At 31.1% G+C, this 20,094-nt stretch overlaps 1 protein-coding gene across 1 annotated transcript in view; it reads right to left on the bottom strand.

Annotated features, from left to right (window-relative positions):
* CFAP47 (cilia and flagella associated protein 47) overlaps positions 1 to 20,094 on the bottom strand; it is a 759,462-nt gene that overhangs the window by 625,634 nt on the left and 113,734 nt on the right. Inside the window, exons 21-22 of the mRNA XM_031959439.1 lie at positions 14,054 to 14,145; positions 2,152 to 2,314 (exon numbers count right to left, since the gene is read on the bottom strand). Of these exons, the coding sequence (XP_031815299.1) occupies positions 2,152 to 2,314; positions 14,054 to 14,145 (255 nt within the window). The remainder of the gene's footprint in view (positions 1 to 2,151; positions 2,315 to 14,053; positions 14,146 to 20,094) is intronic.

The raw sequence follows: 20,094 nt of genomic DNA, 5'->3' as shown, positions 1-20,094 counted from the left end.
AAAGCTTGCAAGAAAAATAAGAATTGTTCTCAGGCTATAGAAGACTTCAAAAGGGATTTTGAAAATCAAATAAGAGAGAGGAAAAATTAGGAAAAGAATTCAGAGTGGTGCAAAAAGAAATACAAAAAGCTAATGAAAAGAATGCTTTAAAAAGCAAAGTTAGCCAAAGGGGAAAGGAAGCACAAAAATTCATTGAGGAGAATAATTCTTTAAGAATTAGAATTGAGCAAATGGAAGACTTTATGATAAATCAAGATAAAATAAAGCAAAACCAAAAAATATATAGGAAGAAATGTAAAATATCTCATTGGAAAAACAACTTACCTGGGAATAGTGATAATTTAAGAAGTGATAATTTAAAAATTATTGGTCTACCTGGAAGTCACAATAAAAAGAGCCTGAACATCACTTTTAAAAAAATTATCAAGGAAAACTGTCCTGATATTCCAGAACCAGAGTGTAAAATAGAAATTGAAAGAACCCAGCAATCACCTCTTGAAAGAGAGAGCAAAATGAAAACTCCCAGGAATATTGTAGCCAAACTGTGGAATTTTCAGGTCAAGAAGAAAATTTCCAGAAAGAAACAATTCAAGTATAGTGAAGCCATACTCAGAACAGCACAAGATTTATCAGCATAAAAGGACTGGAGGGCTTGCAATATGATATTTAGGAGAGCAATGGAGATAGGATTACAACCAAGAATGACCTACCCAGCAAAACTGAATATAAACCTACAGGAGAAAAAGTGGACATTTAGCGAAATGGAGAACTTTCAAGCATTAGTCATGAAAATACCAGATACAGAACTTTGGAGAAGCATAAGGAGGCAATCAGGAAATGGATATCATAAGGTTCTTATTAAGATTTATCTGTTTACATTCCTACATGGGAAAATAACACCAGTAACTCATTAGAACTTTTTCATTATTGTGGCAATTTGAAAGAGTTTATCTAGATAATTAGTTGAATATGAAGGAATAACATCTAAAATAAAAATTATGAAAATAAGGGTTGAGAGAGGAATGTCCTGGGAAAAAAGGAAGTGGAGAAGTGAAATGGTGTAAATTATCTGCCAAAAAAAAAAAAAAAAAAAAAAAGAATCAAGAAAAAGCTATTATAGGAGATGAAGATGGGGAGGAAAAGTGAATGAATAAACATTACTTTCATCAGAATTGGCTCAAAGAGGAAATAACATACACACTCAATATGGATATAGAAATCTATCTTACCCTGAAGGAAAATAGGCAGGGAATGGGATAAGAGAAGGGGGAGAATTATAAACAAGAGGGCATATTGAGGGAGGGTGTGGTCAAAAGCAAAAAACAAAAGTTGTTCTTTTGAGGAACAACAGGATGAAGGAAGAAAGAAAATAGAATAAATGGGGGGAAATACAGTTAGCAATAGTAATTATAAAAAGAATTTTAAAGCAAATTTCTCATAAGCCCTCATTTATCAAACATAGAGGAAAATGAGTGAAATTTATTAAAAAAAAAAAAATAAGAGCAATGCCCCAATTGATAAATGGTCAAAAGATGTGATCTATGCCCAAATCCTTAGTTTCCTTCCAAATTCCAACTAAACTCTCACCTCCAAAAAGAAACCTTTCCCAATCACCCTTAACTCTAGTGCCTTCCTCTTAAGTTATTTCCATCCTGTACAGTTTGTCATTTGCCCTATAAAGCTGTAAGATGCTTGAGAGCAGGCACTATGTTTTACCTTTCTTTGTATCCCCAGTGGTTAGCACAATGCTTTATACATAGCAGATAAATTTGTATTGACTGATTTTAATGCATGACAGAACCTTTCGATATATATAAAACCAATATCTCTTTACTGTTTATTTTAAAACATGAAAACAAGCAACTGCAGTTAAGGTAAAAAAATAATAATAATAATGCAATTAAGTACACTTACCTGATGTGATTACCTGAGCACCCTCTGTTCTGTCTGCACTAATGATTTCTATGACATTGCTATGAATTATAATATATGACTGTGCCATATTTAAAAAAAAAACAAAAAACCTCATATAACCTAGCTTCTGTTCCTTCCAAAGTCTGAAATACAAATTTATTGCATCCCAAAACTTTCTATACATTTGAAATTTTGTTTTTATCCAAAATCTTTGTTCCAAAGATTCATTTTACCTACCAATTGCTTTGACATTACATGGTGGTATCAAAGGGGCTGTTAACGGGATTAAAGAAGCCGAGAGTTGAGTGTCAAAAGAATATGATGTAGAACAAATGTAGGAGAGTGTTGTTGCCTCAGTAAAATTAACACTAATTGGAAGACTGAAGTCATATGCTGCCACCTAAGGGACAAAAATATATATACATATATTATCTGTGATTAAATTAATATAGCGTGTGACAAATTAATCTCTGGCATGAATACCTTTAACTTTCTAATACTATTTAAAGTATTTCTTGATGGACAGATTTTGATTGTTTTAATACATTTTCTTTCATAAATAAATCAAATAAATCAGAGGTCCACAACAAGCTGTTTCCAGGATCCAATCAATGCTACCTCCTCCATGTCCTCTTTCCCATAGCAGGAATATTTTCAGCAAAAATTATTAAACAAATTATTAAACAAAAAAATTAAACAAAATCTTTCCACACGACTTAAAAGTATCAAGTAGGCAGGCAGTAGCTGATCAGAAACCTTCCCATCCTCAGGTAATCTCAAAGTTTCAGATAAATAAAATATAGATCCTTCCCCACCAAAAAATTAAAGGCCTTTAATTTAAATTAAATAAGTGGGATTAAGAGGTTTTAATTAAAGATGGATTTTTAACATTAAAAAGCATTAAGTTAAAGATGGATAGCTTAATGTTTTTTAATGTTAAAATTATTTCATCTTATAAATGGATTCAACCCTGATGTTTGATAGTCAGGTCTTCTCATTTTTGAGTTACAGCTAAGTCACATAAACACATTAGCAATGACAATGAGGGGTTAAGAAAGAAGCAAAGAAGGACACTTGCCTTTTCTATATTAGTACTTTTTCACTCATATTATAACATAATAACAAAGTAAAAGGAATACAAGTGCTAAGAAATTCTAAAAGGATCAAGATTAGGAATGATAATTTATTTCCTAGGATAAAGTCAAAGTACTACAGAAGTTGAAATAATCAGATTGATTTTGTGTCTTTTTAAAACTGATCCTATTTACAATTAATTGATTTTATCTTATGACTATCAAAATCATGATTCTTTGTCTCTGAATTTAATTCAGAAATTTAACTGATTGGTAGGTAATACGTTAAAATTAAAGATCCAGTTCTTCTCTTAATTACTGTTCTATTCTTGCATCAAGGGAATCTTTTACTCTTTTAAAACGCAGGTGGACAGAGATCCAGTCTATTATTGTTCCACTAATAAAGCTGTCTTTCAGGGATATTGGGTTTGTTTTCCAAAGAAATCTGATTTCCTGTCTCTGTTCTTGTAGGTGCAACTGGATTCAAACAAAGAACAACTCTTAGTCACAGGAGGGAAAGAGGAGTTGTTGCTAGCACTCATTCCCATTTTCTATCTAATCATATTTTCTTCCATCTATGCTACTCTTCTTATTTTCTATTCTCTCCAAAACAATAAAAAAGACCTGTTCCTCTCATTCAGAGTCCTAGTTTTGCTAACGAAGTTGAAGTTCTATTTATTGGTAAATTCACACTTTACAAATAAATTGATCATGCTCAAACTTCGTGCCTCAGTCTACCTTGATTTTTTTAAATTATTACAGAATAAACTATAAATTAAAATGGAAGCCTAAGGAATGTGAAACTGATAGTAGTTAGTTTTTATACTTTCTGTTTGTTCTGTCCTTTTTATCAGTTTCACATTCCTTAGGCTTAAGGAATCTGGTCTCAAAGACCAGATGATCCTCACTGAGTAGGACATACAGATGATATATATGCAGATCTGAATCAGAGTAAATAACCTGTTAGGTTCCTTCCAACCAAGATTATTATGTGAGTGGCATCAAACAAAATGAAGTAGGAATGGCAAAGAAAGGATAATTTTTAGAAGAAAGTAGGTGAAAATTAAGGATATGAAAAAAAACACAAAATAAAAAAGATAGTTGCATTGAAAGAATATGGAGTAATTTGCAATAAGAACAAAATTAATTATAATGATCTTCAGTGAATCTAACCTGGCCATTCCCATACCTGACAAGATGTTCTCAATAAATAATCTTGCTTAAAAAAAAAAAAAAGGAAAATAAAATTTACAATCTTTAAGTGAAAAAAAAAAAAGATATATATAGTAAGAGCCAACCAAGATCCTGACTATATAACACTCCTTAGCTACTCTTAGGATCTTATAACTTAGTTTCAGGTTTATATCTATTAATTATATCAAATAATTCTCTGAGCTATATTCTCTTAATTTTTTCCCCATGTACAATTGAGACATTAATCACATATCAAAGATACCTTATTTAAAATATGAACAGGATCAAATAAAAAAATATTTAAAAGAAAAAATGTTAATGTTAATGAAATGTTAATGAAATAATAATGTTAATAGAAAGTACTAATATAATAAGCCACCTTCTCCCATGTTTTTCTGTGAGAACAGTTGTTTTGGGCAAGACATTCCAAGGTAAAAGGTCAGCATGAGAGCCAGGGATAATTGTAAAAAGCTTTTGTTTTTCTAGGCAAAGCAATTTTGCAAATAGGACTTTAGAATAAGGAGAAAGTAGAAATAATATAAGCAAGCTAGCTTACCTGGAAATAGATATTGAGAGAAGAATGATGTTAATGAAAAACAATTACATTGATTAGTTTCAGATAAGTAATTAAAACCATAAAGAGTGACAATAAGCAACTTTACAAAATTATCCAGAAGGCCAAAGCACTTCATTCTTCAAGGAAACAAATAAGGAGAAAGGGGATTGAGAGTCATAAATGAATAAATATTTCCATATAATTTATGTTGTATTATTAAAAATTGTTAAGTATTTATTGTATGTAGGATATTACATAATAGGAATACAAAGAGGTAGAAATTAGCAAAGTGATGAAGATGGACAAAAGCTGACTGAGAAGAAAGGAATTAACAACTAAAAAGATATAAGCACTTCTTATCAATATAAAATGAGTTTTGATGCCAAGCTCAAAAGCAAATTGAGGCAAAAATAAAATAAGTGATGCTACGATAAACTATGCAATAGAGTATCTAAAAGAGTCACCAAAATCAGAAAAGCAAAGAATTCAGTATCAAATAAATTAGAGAAATTAGAGTTCTTAAAGAAGAAATCAAATCAAAGAGAAGAGAATTAAGATCAAAAGCTAGTCTTCAAAAGAGCAGATTCTCAGAAAAGGGAAAATGAAAGAAAGCAAGTTTAAAAATTCAAAGATAGATGAAAGATTAATTTAATATAATCAAAATACTAATATCGATAGCTCATATTCATGTAGTCTTTAAGGTTCACAAAGCACTGCAGATTAAATATTGAGTTTATACTCACACTCATCAACACATATATAACTATACGTGTATGTATGCTATATGTATACATATATTATATGTGTGTATATATATATATATATATATATATACACAGTGTGTAACTGTTTATATAAGTATCATCTAATTTGATATAATCCTTACAATAATTATGTGAGGTAGATGTTATTAAAGCTAGGTCACATTTAATGTAGATTTCAATAATATGAAATGTGATTTAGTATGAATTTTAAAATGATATCAATTTCTATTTCATAAAAGTCGAAATTCAGGTTTGAACATGCTGCTATATGATCTGTGTATACTTACCTATTATCACATGTAAATGTGATATGTTCCTTCATTCATATTATCAACAGTTATCATACCTTTATTTTTAAAGTCTTAACAAAATGGACAAAAGTAAGAATACTTTTAATGTAAACACTGTCAACAGAAAAAACAAAACAGGTTTTTTCTTACATTAGCATTTCTGCTAATATAATTACAAGACTCACTGTAATTGGATATAATTAGATATAATGATAATGATGTTTTCAACATATAAGTCAAGGTTTATTTTTAGGTATAAATTAGATCATTTAAAAATAAATTTTGCTTTTTATAATTATTCTATTTCTTTGTAGTAAACCTGAGTCATGGCATTAATATGATTATATTAACTCCAAAGTAAGATCAAAAGTGAGAATGTCTGAATCTACATTATAAAATATTATAAAAATGCAAAATTTTTAAATGGAAAATTTGTTTCAGATATTTGTGGTTTGCAAACAACTACAAAGAATAGAGGTGTTCAAATCATTTCCAATGGAGCAGTAATGAACTGAACCAGCTACGCCCAGAGAAAGAACTCTGGGAGATGACTAAAAACCATTACATTGAATTCCCAATCCCTATATTTATGCCCACCTGCATTTTTGATTTCCTTCACAAGCTAATTGTACAATATTTCAGAGTATGATTCTTTTTGTACAGCAAAATAATGGTTTGGTCATGTATACTTATTGTGTATCTAATTTATATTTTAATATATTTAACATCTACTGGTCATCCTGCCATCTGGGGGAGGGGGGGAGGGGTAAGAAGTGAAAAATTGGAACAAGAGGTTTGGCAATTGTTAATGCTGTAAAGTTAAGTTACCCATACATATAACCTGTAAATAAAAGGCTATTAAATTAAAAAAAATTAAAAAAATAAAAATAAAAAAAGAATAGAAGTGTTACAGTGATAGAAATGGAATATCTGTTAGGTGTGTTGATTTGAATCAGAGACTGAAATAAAAAATGTATTCCCCTGAGCAATGAAAACATGAAACTATGCAATGAAAGCTTCTAATTTAAGTCAGTAAAAAAAAAAATTAGAAATGAAGTAGACAGTAAAGAAAATTTTACTGGAGGGATTGGTTAGCTTGATCGCTTTAAAAAAAATTTAGTTGAATTATTAAGTGTTGAATGTTAAAATTACTAAAAAAGAGACCAATGCTTGTGAAGATAGAGCAAATAAATTGAAGAAAATAACTGAAAAATAATTAATTTGTTCAATAAACTTTTAATATGAATGAAACAAGCTTATTCTGAAAAAGAATGACTTGTAAAAATTGTTTCTGAGAAAAAAAATCAACCTGGATTTAAAGTGTCTAAAGATGGTATAAGATTTTTTTTTTGAGAGGTAATTCAGAAAGAGATTATAAATTTAAATCAATACTTATTTATAGGTCTCAAAATCTTTGCACTTAATCACTTCCATATCTTCAGGAATCAAATAAGAAACTATAGGTGACTAAAACTATTTTGGAAAACTGGTTTTTGAAGTTTGTTTAGCCCAACTGTTGAAAAATGTTGCAAAGACAATAATTGGATTTAAATTGCAACAATCACATCACTGATCAAACCAAGTAATCCAACCACACATGGGTCATTGTGTCAGAATATAAGCATACAAAGTCACCACAATGTGGCTAAAGCTCTCTGACCATGCAAGCATGTGTAAAAAGATTTAAAGAAAGAGAAAACAATTCAGCCTATACTACCAAAATTTTTATAATAATGGTGCATTTATCATATTACAAATATAGGCTTGACTAAATGATGATTTCAAATAATGCAACAATACAAAATTAATTATATAAATAAAGACAAACATGTTTAAGGCAACCTAGACAGTGAAAAAAAATTATGAAAATTTTTTTGAAATAAAAGTAGTTGAAGGAAGGAAAGATATCATAGCAAAAACAAACAAACAAACAAAAAACACTATAATGTAATGATCCAGTATTTAAAATATATAAATACAGTAAGATTCAAAAGAAAGAAAATATTGATCTATCTGATCTGTGCTAACTTCTTAATGGGAATATTAAAGAATACAAACACATCCCATCATATAATAGTATCTTTATAAAAGTGATCAAGTGCTAAGGCATACACTATAATACTAGTTTACAATGTAAAAAGGTAAAAAAGGAAATAAAATAAATCTAAATGAAAACTGAGTAATGAAAATTAGTGGGGTAAATAATAAATAATGAAAATAACAACATTAAAATAATGATAACAATGAGAAAACATACAAAAATTTAAGAAACATAGTTAAACAAATCTATAGAAAAATTTTTGCCTAAAATTTATATGAACAAAATTGGAAAGGGAAAAATTAATGAATTGTACATTAATTATAAAAAATTGGGAAAATAAATGAATGAATGAATTGGCAAGTGTAAAATAAGTGCAAAAGAACTCTTAAAAATTGAGGTAAATTAGAGAATCATGAAAATAAAAAACTGAAATTGCAAATAAAACTGAAAGCTAATTCTTTAAAACTGAAAAAAGTTAGAAAATAGTCAATAAAAAGTAAGTTGGCTGATTAAAAAAATGAACAAAGTCAAGTCACAATCATCAGGCAATAAAATAAAAAGAATTATCAAAAATAGTTGTATATAACTCTGAGCCAACAAAATGAGCATTCAAAGGAACTAGATGAATTGCTCCAAAAACATAAAATATCTGAACTAACAAATCATGAGAGAAATCTAATAGCCCAATCTCAAAAAAAAAAAAAAAAAAAAAAAAAAAACAATGAGCAAGTTATAAATAAAATTGCCAAAAGAGAAATCTTCTATATCAGATGGACTTGAGTAGATCAGAAAAGAAAAAAAAGATCATATCTTGTTGAAGATTCACATAATGGTTAGCATTTTTTAGCAAAAAAAAAAAAAAAAAAAAAGTATTTTTAAATTAAAGGTATATACATTTTAGACATAATATTATTGGTACACTTATAGATTATAGCATAATATAAACAATTTTATATACATTGGGAAAACCAAACATTCATGAAACTCACTTTATTGCAATATTTAATTTAAATTGGTGGTCGGGATCTAAGCCTGTAATATCTACAAGCTATGTCTGCTGTAGTAGAAAGGTCACAGGTTCATAAATTTAGACTTCAGACTTTATTCAGTCCAATAACCTCATTTTACAAATGAGGAGACTGACAATAAGCAATGTTAAGTGATTTGCCTTGGTTACACAAGGAGAAAGTGATAAGGTTAGGTTTATTCAAACGGGATTCTCAAATAACAGCAACAGTGATCATTCCACTACACCATGATTTGAGAAACCTTGTAGTACCTTCAATCATCTCAAATTGTTTCCTTACACAAAACACCCATATACTCCAGGAACCAAGAAACAGTTCATATTACTGTGTATAGTGGAACATCATGGTCCATGAAGAATCAGAATTGTGGCCCAAGAAGCTATGTCTTCATGGATACATAAGAGATATAAGTAGGCTGAAGTTTATTAGTAGCAATGATTTGTCACAAAGAAACAAGAAGAACAGTAGAAAAAGGGCTTAGCATGTTTCTGGTTTTGGAATAGACATAAATTCTACATTCTGACATATACATCACCACCCAATCCTAATAAGATGGAGATCTAAACTCCAAACAGTAAAGCTTTGTTCAACCCACGTTGCAGCAGCATGCTAGTGCCACTAGTCCAGAGTGTGGAACAGAGAGGATGGGGCAGGGCATCATTTGTGAGGAGTTGTGTGGCATTCCACTAAGCCTGAGCTTAATGATGCAACTGGGAACAAGAGCTCAGCACACAGCTTACAACAGTTCTTTCCTTCGAAAGTAATTTAGGGCAGAAACATAAGACTGATGAGGTGTGAATTTCCCAGCATAAGAGGATGCTGCAACACTTTGAAATCCAAGAAAACTACTATCAGAGGGAAAGTATTCAGAAAGCAAACAATAAGGAAAAACAGAGGAGAAGATTTTAAGAGGAAGAAAACCTACAGACCTTAAGCATAAAGCATCTAAGTCACACAGGAAGAGAAATGGAAATATAGTCTCCAGATCTAGTAAATGAATAAATACTGCAGAATAAATAAAAGCAATTTAGCAACAGATGAGGAAGAGTTCCCTCTGGGTTTTAAGGACAGTGTGGAACCACAGCATACTGTTCCAAAAAGAGAAGTGAAAATTGTAAGAGCAGAATTTGTGAAATGCACAGCAGCGATAATTGTCAGACTAGAAAAACTTGAATCTGTAAGTGCAAATCTTACCTAAGAAACAAATGAAACAACAAATTTTTGAAAATGTAAATGTGTAAAAGTGAAGATTAAACTGAAAGAAAAGCAGAAAGCAGTAATTGTAAAAGAAAATGTTTTTCATATAAATAAAACATATTGATTTCAAAGAACATGTAGAGATAATTTAAAGATTATAAGTCTTCCAGAAGAAGACAATAAATCAAATAAGAAATGTCATAAGGCAAGAATAATAGGGGGGAAAGTCACCCGGAACTTCTGAACATAGGAAAAAAGTGTCTATCATGGAAATCCATAAGATTACCCCCAGGAAAAAAAAAAATCCAAGGTTACAAACACAAAGACATAATGACTACATTTAGCAGTTTCCATTGGGAAACAATAAATTATGCAAACATCAAGGAGAGAGACCTTCAAATATAAAGGAAAAGAAATTCAAACATCATACTATTGCGTATTTACCAGAAAATAACAAAGGGACTAGAATAATATGCTGCAAAGAGCAATGAAGTTCAAGATACAGTCCAATGTTACTAATAAATATGAGCTTAATCGTAAATTAAAAGATCTGAATATTCAATCATAGAGAAGAAATTGAAACATTCTGAGGAAGAAACTCAAACCTGAAGAGATTATTTTGCCTCTTGAAAATAGCCATATAACATGGCCATCTCCAGCAATGAGATGAACCAAATCAGTTCCAATAGAGCAGTAATGAATTGAACCAGCTACCCCCAGCAAAAGACCTCTGGAAGATGACTATGAACCATTACATAGAATTCCCAATTCCTATATCTTTGTCTGCCTGCATTTTTGATTTCCTTCACAGGCTAATAGTACACTATTTCAAAGTCCAATTCTTTTTGTACAGCAAAATAACATGTCCTAACAGTTACTTATATTGTATTTAATTTATACTTTAACATATTTAACATGTATTGGTCAACCTGCCATCTGGGGGAGAGGATAGGGGGAAAGAGGGGAAAAATTGGAACAAAAGATTTGGCATTTGTCAATGCTGTAAAATTACCCATGCATATACTTGTAAATACAAAGCTATAATAAATAATAATAATAATAAAAACAGCCATATAAAGGGGTGAAAATGCAAAAGATAAGGACAGTAATAGCAACAATAAAGACCATAAAGGGGCTTCTTTCTAAAAAAAAATTCCCAAAGAAATAGGTGTGACGGTGAAAAGCATATAGATAAGAAGGTAGAGAAAAGGGTCTGATATTCTCATGGCTCTAAGAAATGCCTCATGGCACTGCACCCCTCAATGTTTTATAGAACTAGATTATAAAATAGGAGGCTGGAGAGAAGAAGGATAAAGAGAGTGTGAGGTGTCTTGGTCAACTCAAAGGGTAGCAATCAGGAAGTCACTTCAATGGTCTCAAGAAAAAGGGAATCTTCAGATGAAGAGGTGAAGGAAGATACTTAAGCAGGGAGAGGACAAGAGTAAAGCTTTAATTTGATAGTGGGAGAAGATGACATTTATTGATGTTTCTGTGACTTATCTTAACAAAATAATAAGAAATGTCCTGTCAAGAGAGAAGGAGACCTTGTTCGAGGTGTTGCCTGTGGGGTCTGATGCTAGAAGAAATCATATGTCTTATCTGCTTTTATCAGGAGAGGGAAAATGTTGGAGCTTGTAAAGGCCTGGAGAAGAGAGTTACATGATAGGGACATGGTGGAGAAATAGTTTTGCCATAGATGAGCTCTTTTCTATATTCTGTAGTTATTAATTTTTTTCTAAGAGTGAAACATAATAGAAAAGGAGAACTTAAGGAGAAACTCAGCAAAGCAGTTACAGATAGTGCACAGAGGGAAAAACCCAGAATGGGTATCTTAAACATTTTAATACCATGAGAAATGCAAAGAAAAGAGACTAGATAATTATGGAGGGGGAATCATGAAAAAGAGAATGAGGTTCTAAAGTAAACAGAAGGAGAGAATGATAGTTTTAAAATGATAATCACATTTCCTTCACAAGCTAATTGTACAATATTTCAGAGTCTGATTCTTTTTGTACAGCAAAATAACGTTTTGGTCAGGTATACTTATTGTGTATCTAATTTATATTTTAATATATTTAACATCTACTGGTCATCCTGCCATCTAGGGGAAGGGGTGGGGGGGTAAGAGGTGAAAAATTGGAACAAGAGGTTTGGCAATTGCTAATGCTGTAAAGTTACCCATGTATATATCCTGTAAATAAAAGGCTATTAAATAAAAAAAAATTAAAAAAATGATAATCACAGAAATAATTAATAATTAAGTGAAAGCAATTATAATGATGAAACATTCTCAAATTTCTAGAATGCAGCTAAAGCTGTTCATGGTAGGGGGAAATTATATCCCTACCAAAATACAGTAATAAAATAGAAAAAAGAGAGAATTAATAAACTGAATATGCATATAAAAATTTGAAAGCCAACATATAAACAAACCTAAGATAGTACAAAAAAGAAGTCATTCAAAATTAGAGGAAAAATAGGAAAGCCAAAAACAAAAAAAAATGGAAATGAAGAAAAAACTAAAAGCTGATTCTTTTTGTAAAAAAAGACTAAAGAAATTAGTAAACTTTTAGTTTAGAAGGAAAAAAGGAAAAAACAAATAAACAAGATGAAATCACAAGAAATAAAAAGAATAATCAGAATTTATTATATATAAGTATATACCAACAAAACTTAGAACACAAAATAAACAGATGAATACCACCTAAAAATATAACCTATCTAAATTGGCAGACAACTAAATAGAGGGATAATTAAATAAACCAATCTCAGAAAAATAAATAAATAAATTAGGAGAAGGGGAACTCCTAGTCCTAGTCCTCTCAGGACAATTCTATCAACTTTTAAAGAACAATTAATTCCTTTATTTCATAAATTATTCTCAAAAGTTAAAACATTAAAATAACTCTAAAATTCTACTTTATGTCCATCAGATTAGCAAAGTTGTTTAAAAAAAGAAAGAAAAAATTTCAAATATTTGAGAGGATGCTGAGATGAAAAATCTGTAAAGCAATTTGAAACTATGTTTTATACCCTTGGATCTAGTAATACCACTACTAGGGCTATATGACAAAGAAATTATAGAAAGAGTAAACAAAAGTATTTATTGCCAACTAGAAATTAAGGAAGTGTCCATTGGGAATGGCATAAGAATCTAATGGAATACTATTGTGCTAAAAGAATTAATAAATGAAACAGTTCCAGAGAAACAATGGAACATGTTCATGAACTAATGCAAAGTGAAGTGAGCAGTCTCAGGAAACAATTTATATGACAATCTTGTGAATTTGTTAAATGACAAATAACTTTGAAAGATTTAAAAACTCTGATCAATGCAATGAACAACCAGAGCACCAGATGACTAACATTGAAGTTTCCCTATTGAGAAGTGATGATCTCAAGATACAAAATAAATCACATATTTTTATAAATAAATAGTTAATATACTGATTTGTTTAACTTTACTATGTTTATTTTTTAGATAGGTGTGGTGGTGTTTTTTCTTCCCACGGTAGAAAGCAGAGAAAGAAGATAAGAATTTTTTAAAAAGCTTTTTATTTAGAATAATAAAGTTTAATTATATTTTTAAGAATTCATGAGAACACATGGATAAAAATTGCCTAAGATGAAAAGGCATAAAATGAGTTGCAATCTGTACTGTTGGGAAAAAATACACATGTGTGAAATTGTGAGTCTACTGATGTACTAAAAATATTTCAAACGGATTGTGCTTTCATCCAACATGAGAAATATTTGAATAATGGATGTAAGATTACTAAAGGAAAACTTCATAACAATTCCTGGATGAGATTTCTGCAGCAGGATTTTACTATTTTGCTTTAAGGGAATTCTCAGTGTGCTGAACATGCCCATACTCAATAAAAATACAAAATATAATCAAAATACAAATGAGTTTTTGGATTACCAGCTGATTTGGAACACAAACAAATATGTTATGAATAATTTAGAATTGACTTAGATTAAGGAAAAACTTACTTCTTTGGGAGAAAATGCTAGTCCACATTCCATCGATGAGTTTTCTTCTAATTCCACAGCATATGAATGAGGAAACATGGGATCTTTAAAGACTGTTCAGAATTATAAAAAATGCATTTATCAAAGATAAAAGGAGGGGTAACTTAAATCCGCAATTTTAGAAACCTCATTGCATAACTAAAAGCAATTATCTTGTAATGTTACATTACTGTACATGTGTGCCATACAAATACATTATGCAACCTCAAGGAATTTAAAAAATAAAAGATTACATTAATACATCCAAATGTGATAAAATGTGTCAATAAAATATAAGCAAACAAAAAGAAGCCACTAGATAAACAAATTGTAAACACATGGAAATTAAATGCATAAAAGGATAGATCACAAGAATAAATATATAATTGAGGAAGAGATCTGGGTAACAGCTGTAGGAGTTCTAATTTCAGACTGCATGGTGCCAGGAAATCTGTCTGTTTTTCCATAATTAATTGAGGAAAGCTCTTTGAAAGTGATTTTGATTTTAAAAATCTGTTATATGAAAGGTACTGTTTAGCAGATAAAGAAAAAGAGGAGTCATAAAAAAATCTTCCCCCAAAAAATAAAAAAAATTTAAAAAACAAGTGATTGAAATTATAAATTAACTATACAAGAAAGCCAAGAGAAGGATGAATGTCAGTAAATTAATCAACAAGCATTTATTAAGCACTATGTTAATCACTGAAGATTTAAAAAAAAAGGGGGGGAGGGGTAAACTCCCTATCTTCAGTCAGCTCAAACGTAATGGAGGAGACAATAAGCAAGCAAATATGTACAAACAAGTGATATTTGAATCCTGATATATTATTTCACAAAATAAAATAGAAGAGCAATTGGACCAGAACAAATCCATGAGGAGAAATCTATGATCAAAGGATCAAAATCTTGAAATCACTAAGAGATTGTTTTATAATATATCTAAGGAAGGGGAGATACCAAAAGTTGATTAATAAGCACATACAGAGTATACACTATTTGCTAGTCACTGTATTAAGCACTGGGGATACAAAAAAAAAAAAAAAAAAAAGGCAAAAGACAGCCCCTTAATGAGATGAAAATCTCAATGAGGAGACAATATGCAAACAAATATATGGAATTTATATAGAGAATCAATAGAAATAATTGAAAGGAAAGGCATTAGAATCAAAAATGAATGAGAAAGACTTCTCATAGAAATGGGTGTTAGTTGTGATTAAACAGAGCTAGGGAAACCAAGAGATAAAGATGGAGAGGGAAAGCATTTTAAGAATGGGAGACACCCAGAGAAAATGACCAGACTCAAGACATGGAGCATCTTGTCACAGAGCAGTAAGGCGGTTAGTATTAAAAGGCAAAGAATATGTTGTGGGAAGTAATAGAAAAAGTAAATTGTGAAGAATTTTAAACACCAAAGAAGATTTTGTATTAGATAATAGAAGTTAGAGGGAACCACTGGATTTTAAGGGGTTGAGATGGTGAGAACTGTGCTTTAGGGAAATTACTTTGATGATTGAATGGAGACTAGATTGAAGTGGAGAAAGATTTGAGTCAGGCAGATTATTCAGCAAGCTATTATTATAATAATAGCAAAATATGAGGTAATGAGGTCCTGCACTAGAATGATGACTGTCTATCAGAGGAGAAAAAAGGGGTGTCTTTGAGAGGTATTGTAAAGGTGAAATCAATAGGTCTCGAAATTAAAATATATGTCAGGGGTGAGAAATTGTTAGAAGTTCAAGATTAAATCTAGATTACAAGCCTGGGAGACTTGGAAAATGGTGGTGCCCTCAGTTATAGAAGAGGAAAATTGGGAGTAGGATTAGGAGAAAAGATGAGTTCAGTTTTGCATGTTATAATGAGATCACCAAGTGAAGTAGTATAAAAGGAGTGCAAAAGAGGGCCTAGGAAAGAACCTGTGGAATACCCTGTGCTTAACGGACTTAATCTGAATGAAGATCCAGCAAAGAAGACTAAGAAGGAAAAAATAGGAGAAATAATAGCGTCCCAAAAACCTAGAGAAAGAGAGTATCAGGGAAGAAATAATGATTGATAGTGTCAATGGCTGCAGAGAAGACAAGAAGAATAAAAATTGAAAAAAGACTATTGGTCTTGGAAATTAGAAGATCATTAGTAACTTTGGAGAATTTTTGGTAGAATGATGAAGTTGGAAGCCTCATAGTAGAGAGTTAAAATGAGAAAGTAGATGTTTCTATTGTAAATTACTTGTTCAAGGAATTTAGCCACAAGTGGAGGAAGAAATAGAGGATGGTAGTTAGTTAGCCAGGATGGAAAAATCAAGCAAGGGGTTTTTGAGGATGAGGGAGATGTGCATGTTTATAAACTAAGGAAAGAGTCTGCAGTTAGGGAATTACTGAGAATAAATAAGAGTGCAGATTACAGAGGGTACAATTTGTTGGAAGTAACCAAGAGAATGTGAAAACTTTTGCAGATACAGGGCTATGCATTGGTAAGAAAATAAAGGGTCCCTCTTTTGGTGAGATAAGGGTAAAGATGGAGATAATAGCAGAAGACATATGAGTGATATGAGGTGATGAAGAAAGAAGAAAAGGTGCTCATAATAAACAATCCATGTTTTTAGGCAGAGTTCTCAAACCGATAGGTTTGGAGTAAGGAAACCATGGAAAGACTGAGAAGAGATGAAAAAAAAAAATTCGAAATGCTGCTGTGAAGAACTGGAGAATGAATTGACAAAGACAAGGGAAATATAGGCTTAGGAGCTACAAAGGAATCTTATGCAACTTAAACAACTCTAATACAACTTAACATTGTATAACATAAATTTGTAGTGCACCAAGTCAAAACAGTTGCGCAATTTTCTCCACTTTCTTTCAGCAGCACATGTATATAAGGTAACTCAAGGCACAAATGAACATATTATGAGGGAGCTAGGGATGAACAAGAAGAGGACATGTAGAACTGAATTGGTTTATCAAAGAATCAAGATGGGTAAAAGAGGAGAGAGTATCTAGTGATGGCTTTAAAGAGAATTGAAAGATTAGAGGATTGAACATCATAGTATGGACAAAAAGTAGGTTTTGGTTAGAGAAGGCAGAAAAAGAGGTGGAAAAACAATAGATTTTGGTCAGATAAGAAAGTTTTGGAATTTTTTAACATTTGAGGCATTCATGGGTGATGAAAACAGAATGTGATCATCTTTGTTAGCAGCTGAATTGAAGTGAAAAAGTAAGTTATGGGAAATGAGCAGATTGGGAAATTGAATGGTTAGGATATTTGAGTAAGAGTCAATACATATGTTGAAATACGTACTACAAGGGCAGAGTTTAAAAAGAAGAAAAAAATTGTGAGCCAAGTATTGAACTATTGAAAAAAAGAAGAGTAGGGCCCAGGAAGTCTTCAAATAACAACTACCAGAATTTTGATTGAGTGGTAGATATAGATAGTATGAATCTTAAAGGAGGAAAAGGTTCTGAGTGATAGAGAGAGAAAAACATAAAAGAGGCAATGGAGAGCAAGAGTTTGATATTTCCATCTCAAGCTCGTTTTAAAGATGGGAAAAGTGAGGCAAACAGAGTTAAATGACTTGCCCAGGGTCACCCAGCTAGTGTCTAATGCTACATTTGAACTCAGGAAAATGAATCTTTCTAGTACTCCATCCACTATGCTGCCTAACAGCCCCAAAAGAAGCAAAGATTCCAGGAATAAGAAGGTTAGTTTCTATGTGTTTCACCATAGTGAGTCCACCTCTAGAAAATTGGATTCACTTCTGAGTCCCATAGTCTAAGGAAATTTATTAACCAGAAAGTATCCAGAGGAAAGTGATCAGGACTGTGAAGTCTTTATATTCATGCCATAGAAGAATTAATTGAAAGATTTAAAGTTAGTTAACCTTGTGAAAAGAATCTCAGGGGGTGATTATAATTAGCCAAGACTTTGAAAGGCTTGTTATCTGGAAAAGTGAATAGACTTATTAGAGATAAGTCTATCTTATCTTTAAAAGCCCTTGAGGGCAGAACCAGGAACACCAGGTGGAGCTGAAAAGAGTCAACTTTAAGTCTGATATGCAGATATATGCAGATAGTTTGATATGCAGGGAAATCTTCTTAATAATTATATTTCATATATATATATTTTTTTTTTCATATATATGAAAGTCAGGCTTTCTTGAGAAACAGAAGCGTTCATCTCAGAAATTTTCAATCAGAGGGTAGATTCCACTTGTCAGGTACAGAAATGATTACTTTTTGAATATGGGGACTGGAGTCAGTGGCTGGTAAGTTTCCACCTAAGAGTAAAATTCTGTAATCTTTAAGAAAACATTCAAAAGTAACTATTGAAGCATTTTTTGTTATCTGGAATTATACTACCAACTGCCTCTCTCCAGGAATCTGAAAGGAAATGATAGTATCTCAAAACTGAAAACTTCCTAAACGTGACACTTCCATAGCTACTCCCTTTTTAATTCACTTTATTCCAGTAACCCTTTCCAATAACCCTTGATATCATGTAATAAAGAAAATATTTATTGCGTTTCTACCAAATGTAAGCAATTATCTGCATAATATTGGGTTAAATAATGTGAAAAAGAGAATTAAGCATGATTATTGAAAGGAACAGATAATTAATTCTCTTTTTCACATTAAAGATATATGAAAGGAACATATAAAGATATATGAAAGGAACAGATAAAAACGAAATAAAACATTAAAATCAATTCAATTTAGGAAACACAGAATAAATGTGCAACATATTTTATGAGGCAATATAAAGTAATAGATAGAGTGGACCTCAGAATGAGGAGACCTGGAATTAAAAACCACTTCTGATGTATACTGACTGGCTGACTGATGTTGGCCAAATCATTTATTTATTTTTCCTGGAAATTCTCTAAAACTCTGACTATCAGAAAAAAAGTTTCCTAAACCAATGAGATCCCAGGTCTGGGAAGAAGTAGATGGGAGACACAGACAAAAAACAGAGAAAGAGAAAGGGAGTTAGAGACAATAGAGATAGAGAGGGAAAAGAAAGAAAGAAAGGAAGAAAGGAAGGAAGGAAGGAAGGAAGGAAGGAAGAAAGAAAGAAAGAAAGAAAGAAAGAAAGAAAGAAAGAAAGAAAGAAAGAAAGAAAGAAAGAAAGAAAGAAAAAAGAAAGAGGAGGGACAGAGGGAGGAAAGGAAGGAGGAAGGAAGAGAGAGAAAGGTGTTATACTTGGCTATATATATGAGGCATTATATAAGTGAATACAAAGAGATGTTTATTAACACTCAATACATCTGATGGAATAAAATACCCAGGTATAAAATATATCCTTTTTAAATGAGCTTTTGGAAAAATATAATTTTCTCAAAATCACCTCAGTTAGAGTCATGTCATACTTGATCATTGTTGTAAGGAATGGTGATATAATGAGTCATTGCAATTTTTTTCCCTTAGTATATATACTAACTGACCTCTGCAATTAATTTGTCTTCAACAGATAAGTTTAACAAATACATGTAATCCTATGATATACAGAATCACATAATTTTAGAGTTAGAAAAAATATCAGAGACCATTTAGTCCAATACATATACATAAGGATCTCCCACTATATCACAAATGTGAAATAGTCATCCAGCTTCTGTTAGAAGATCTCCAAGGAGACTGAGGCCACCATTAGCTTTTTCTTGGCTGCCACATCACACTTTTGACTTAGATATTGAGTTTTCAATCCACTAAAAATCCCAGATCTTGTTCAGACAAACTACTGGTCTCATTAAACTTCCTTCATTCTGTATTTCCAAGGTTTATTGTTCAAGCTAAGTTTAAAATGTTTTATTTTCCCCTTCTGAATATTACTTTTTCAGATTCAACTTAATCACTGTTATGATTTTTTTCTATCTTGATTCTGCCATCTGTACCCTGCAATTTAACAATCAAATATTTACTTTCAAAGTTGCCTTGATACTTAAGACTAATGCACAATTTCATAGATTGTATATCATAAAGTTGCCTTGATACTTAAGACTAATGCACAATTTCATAGATTGTATATCATAATCAAAA

Source organism: Sarcophilus harrisii, chromosome 3 (genome assembly GCF_902635505.1).
Source record: "Sarcophilus harrisii chromosome 3, mSarHar1.11, whole genome shotgun sequence".
Lineage (NCBI taxonomy): Eukaryota > Metazoa > Chordata > Mammalia > Dasyuromorphia > Dasyuridae > Sarcophilus > Sarcophilus harrisii.
The sequence above is the reverse complement of the archived record's forward strand: the minus strand, read 5'-3'. Positions and strand labels throughout refer to the sequence as shown.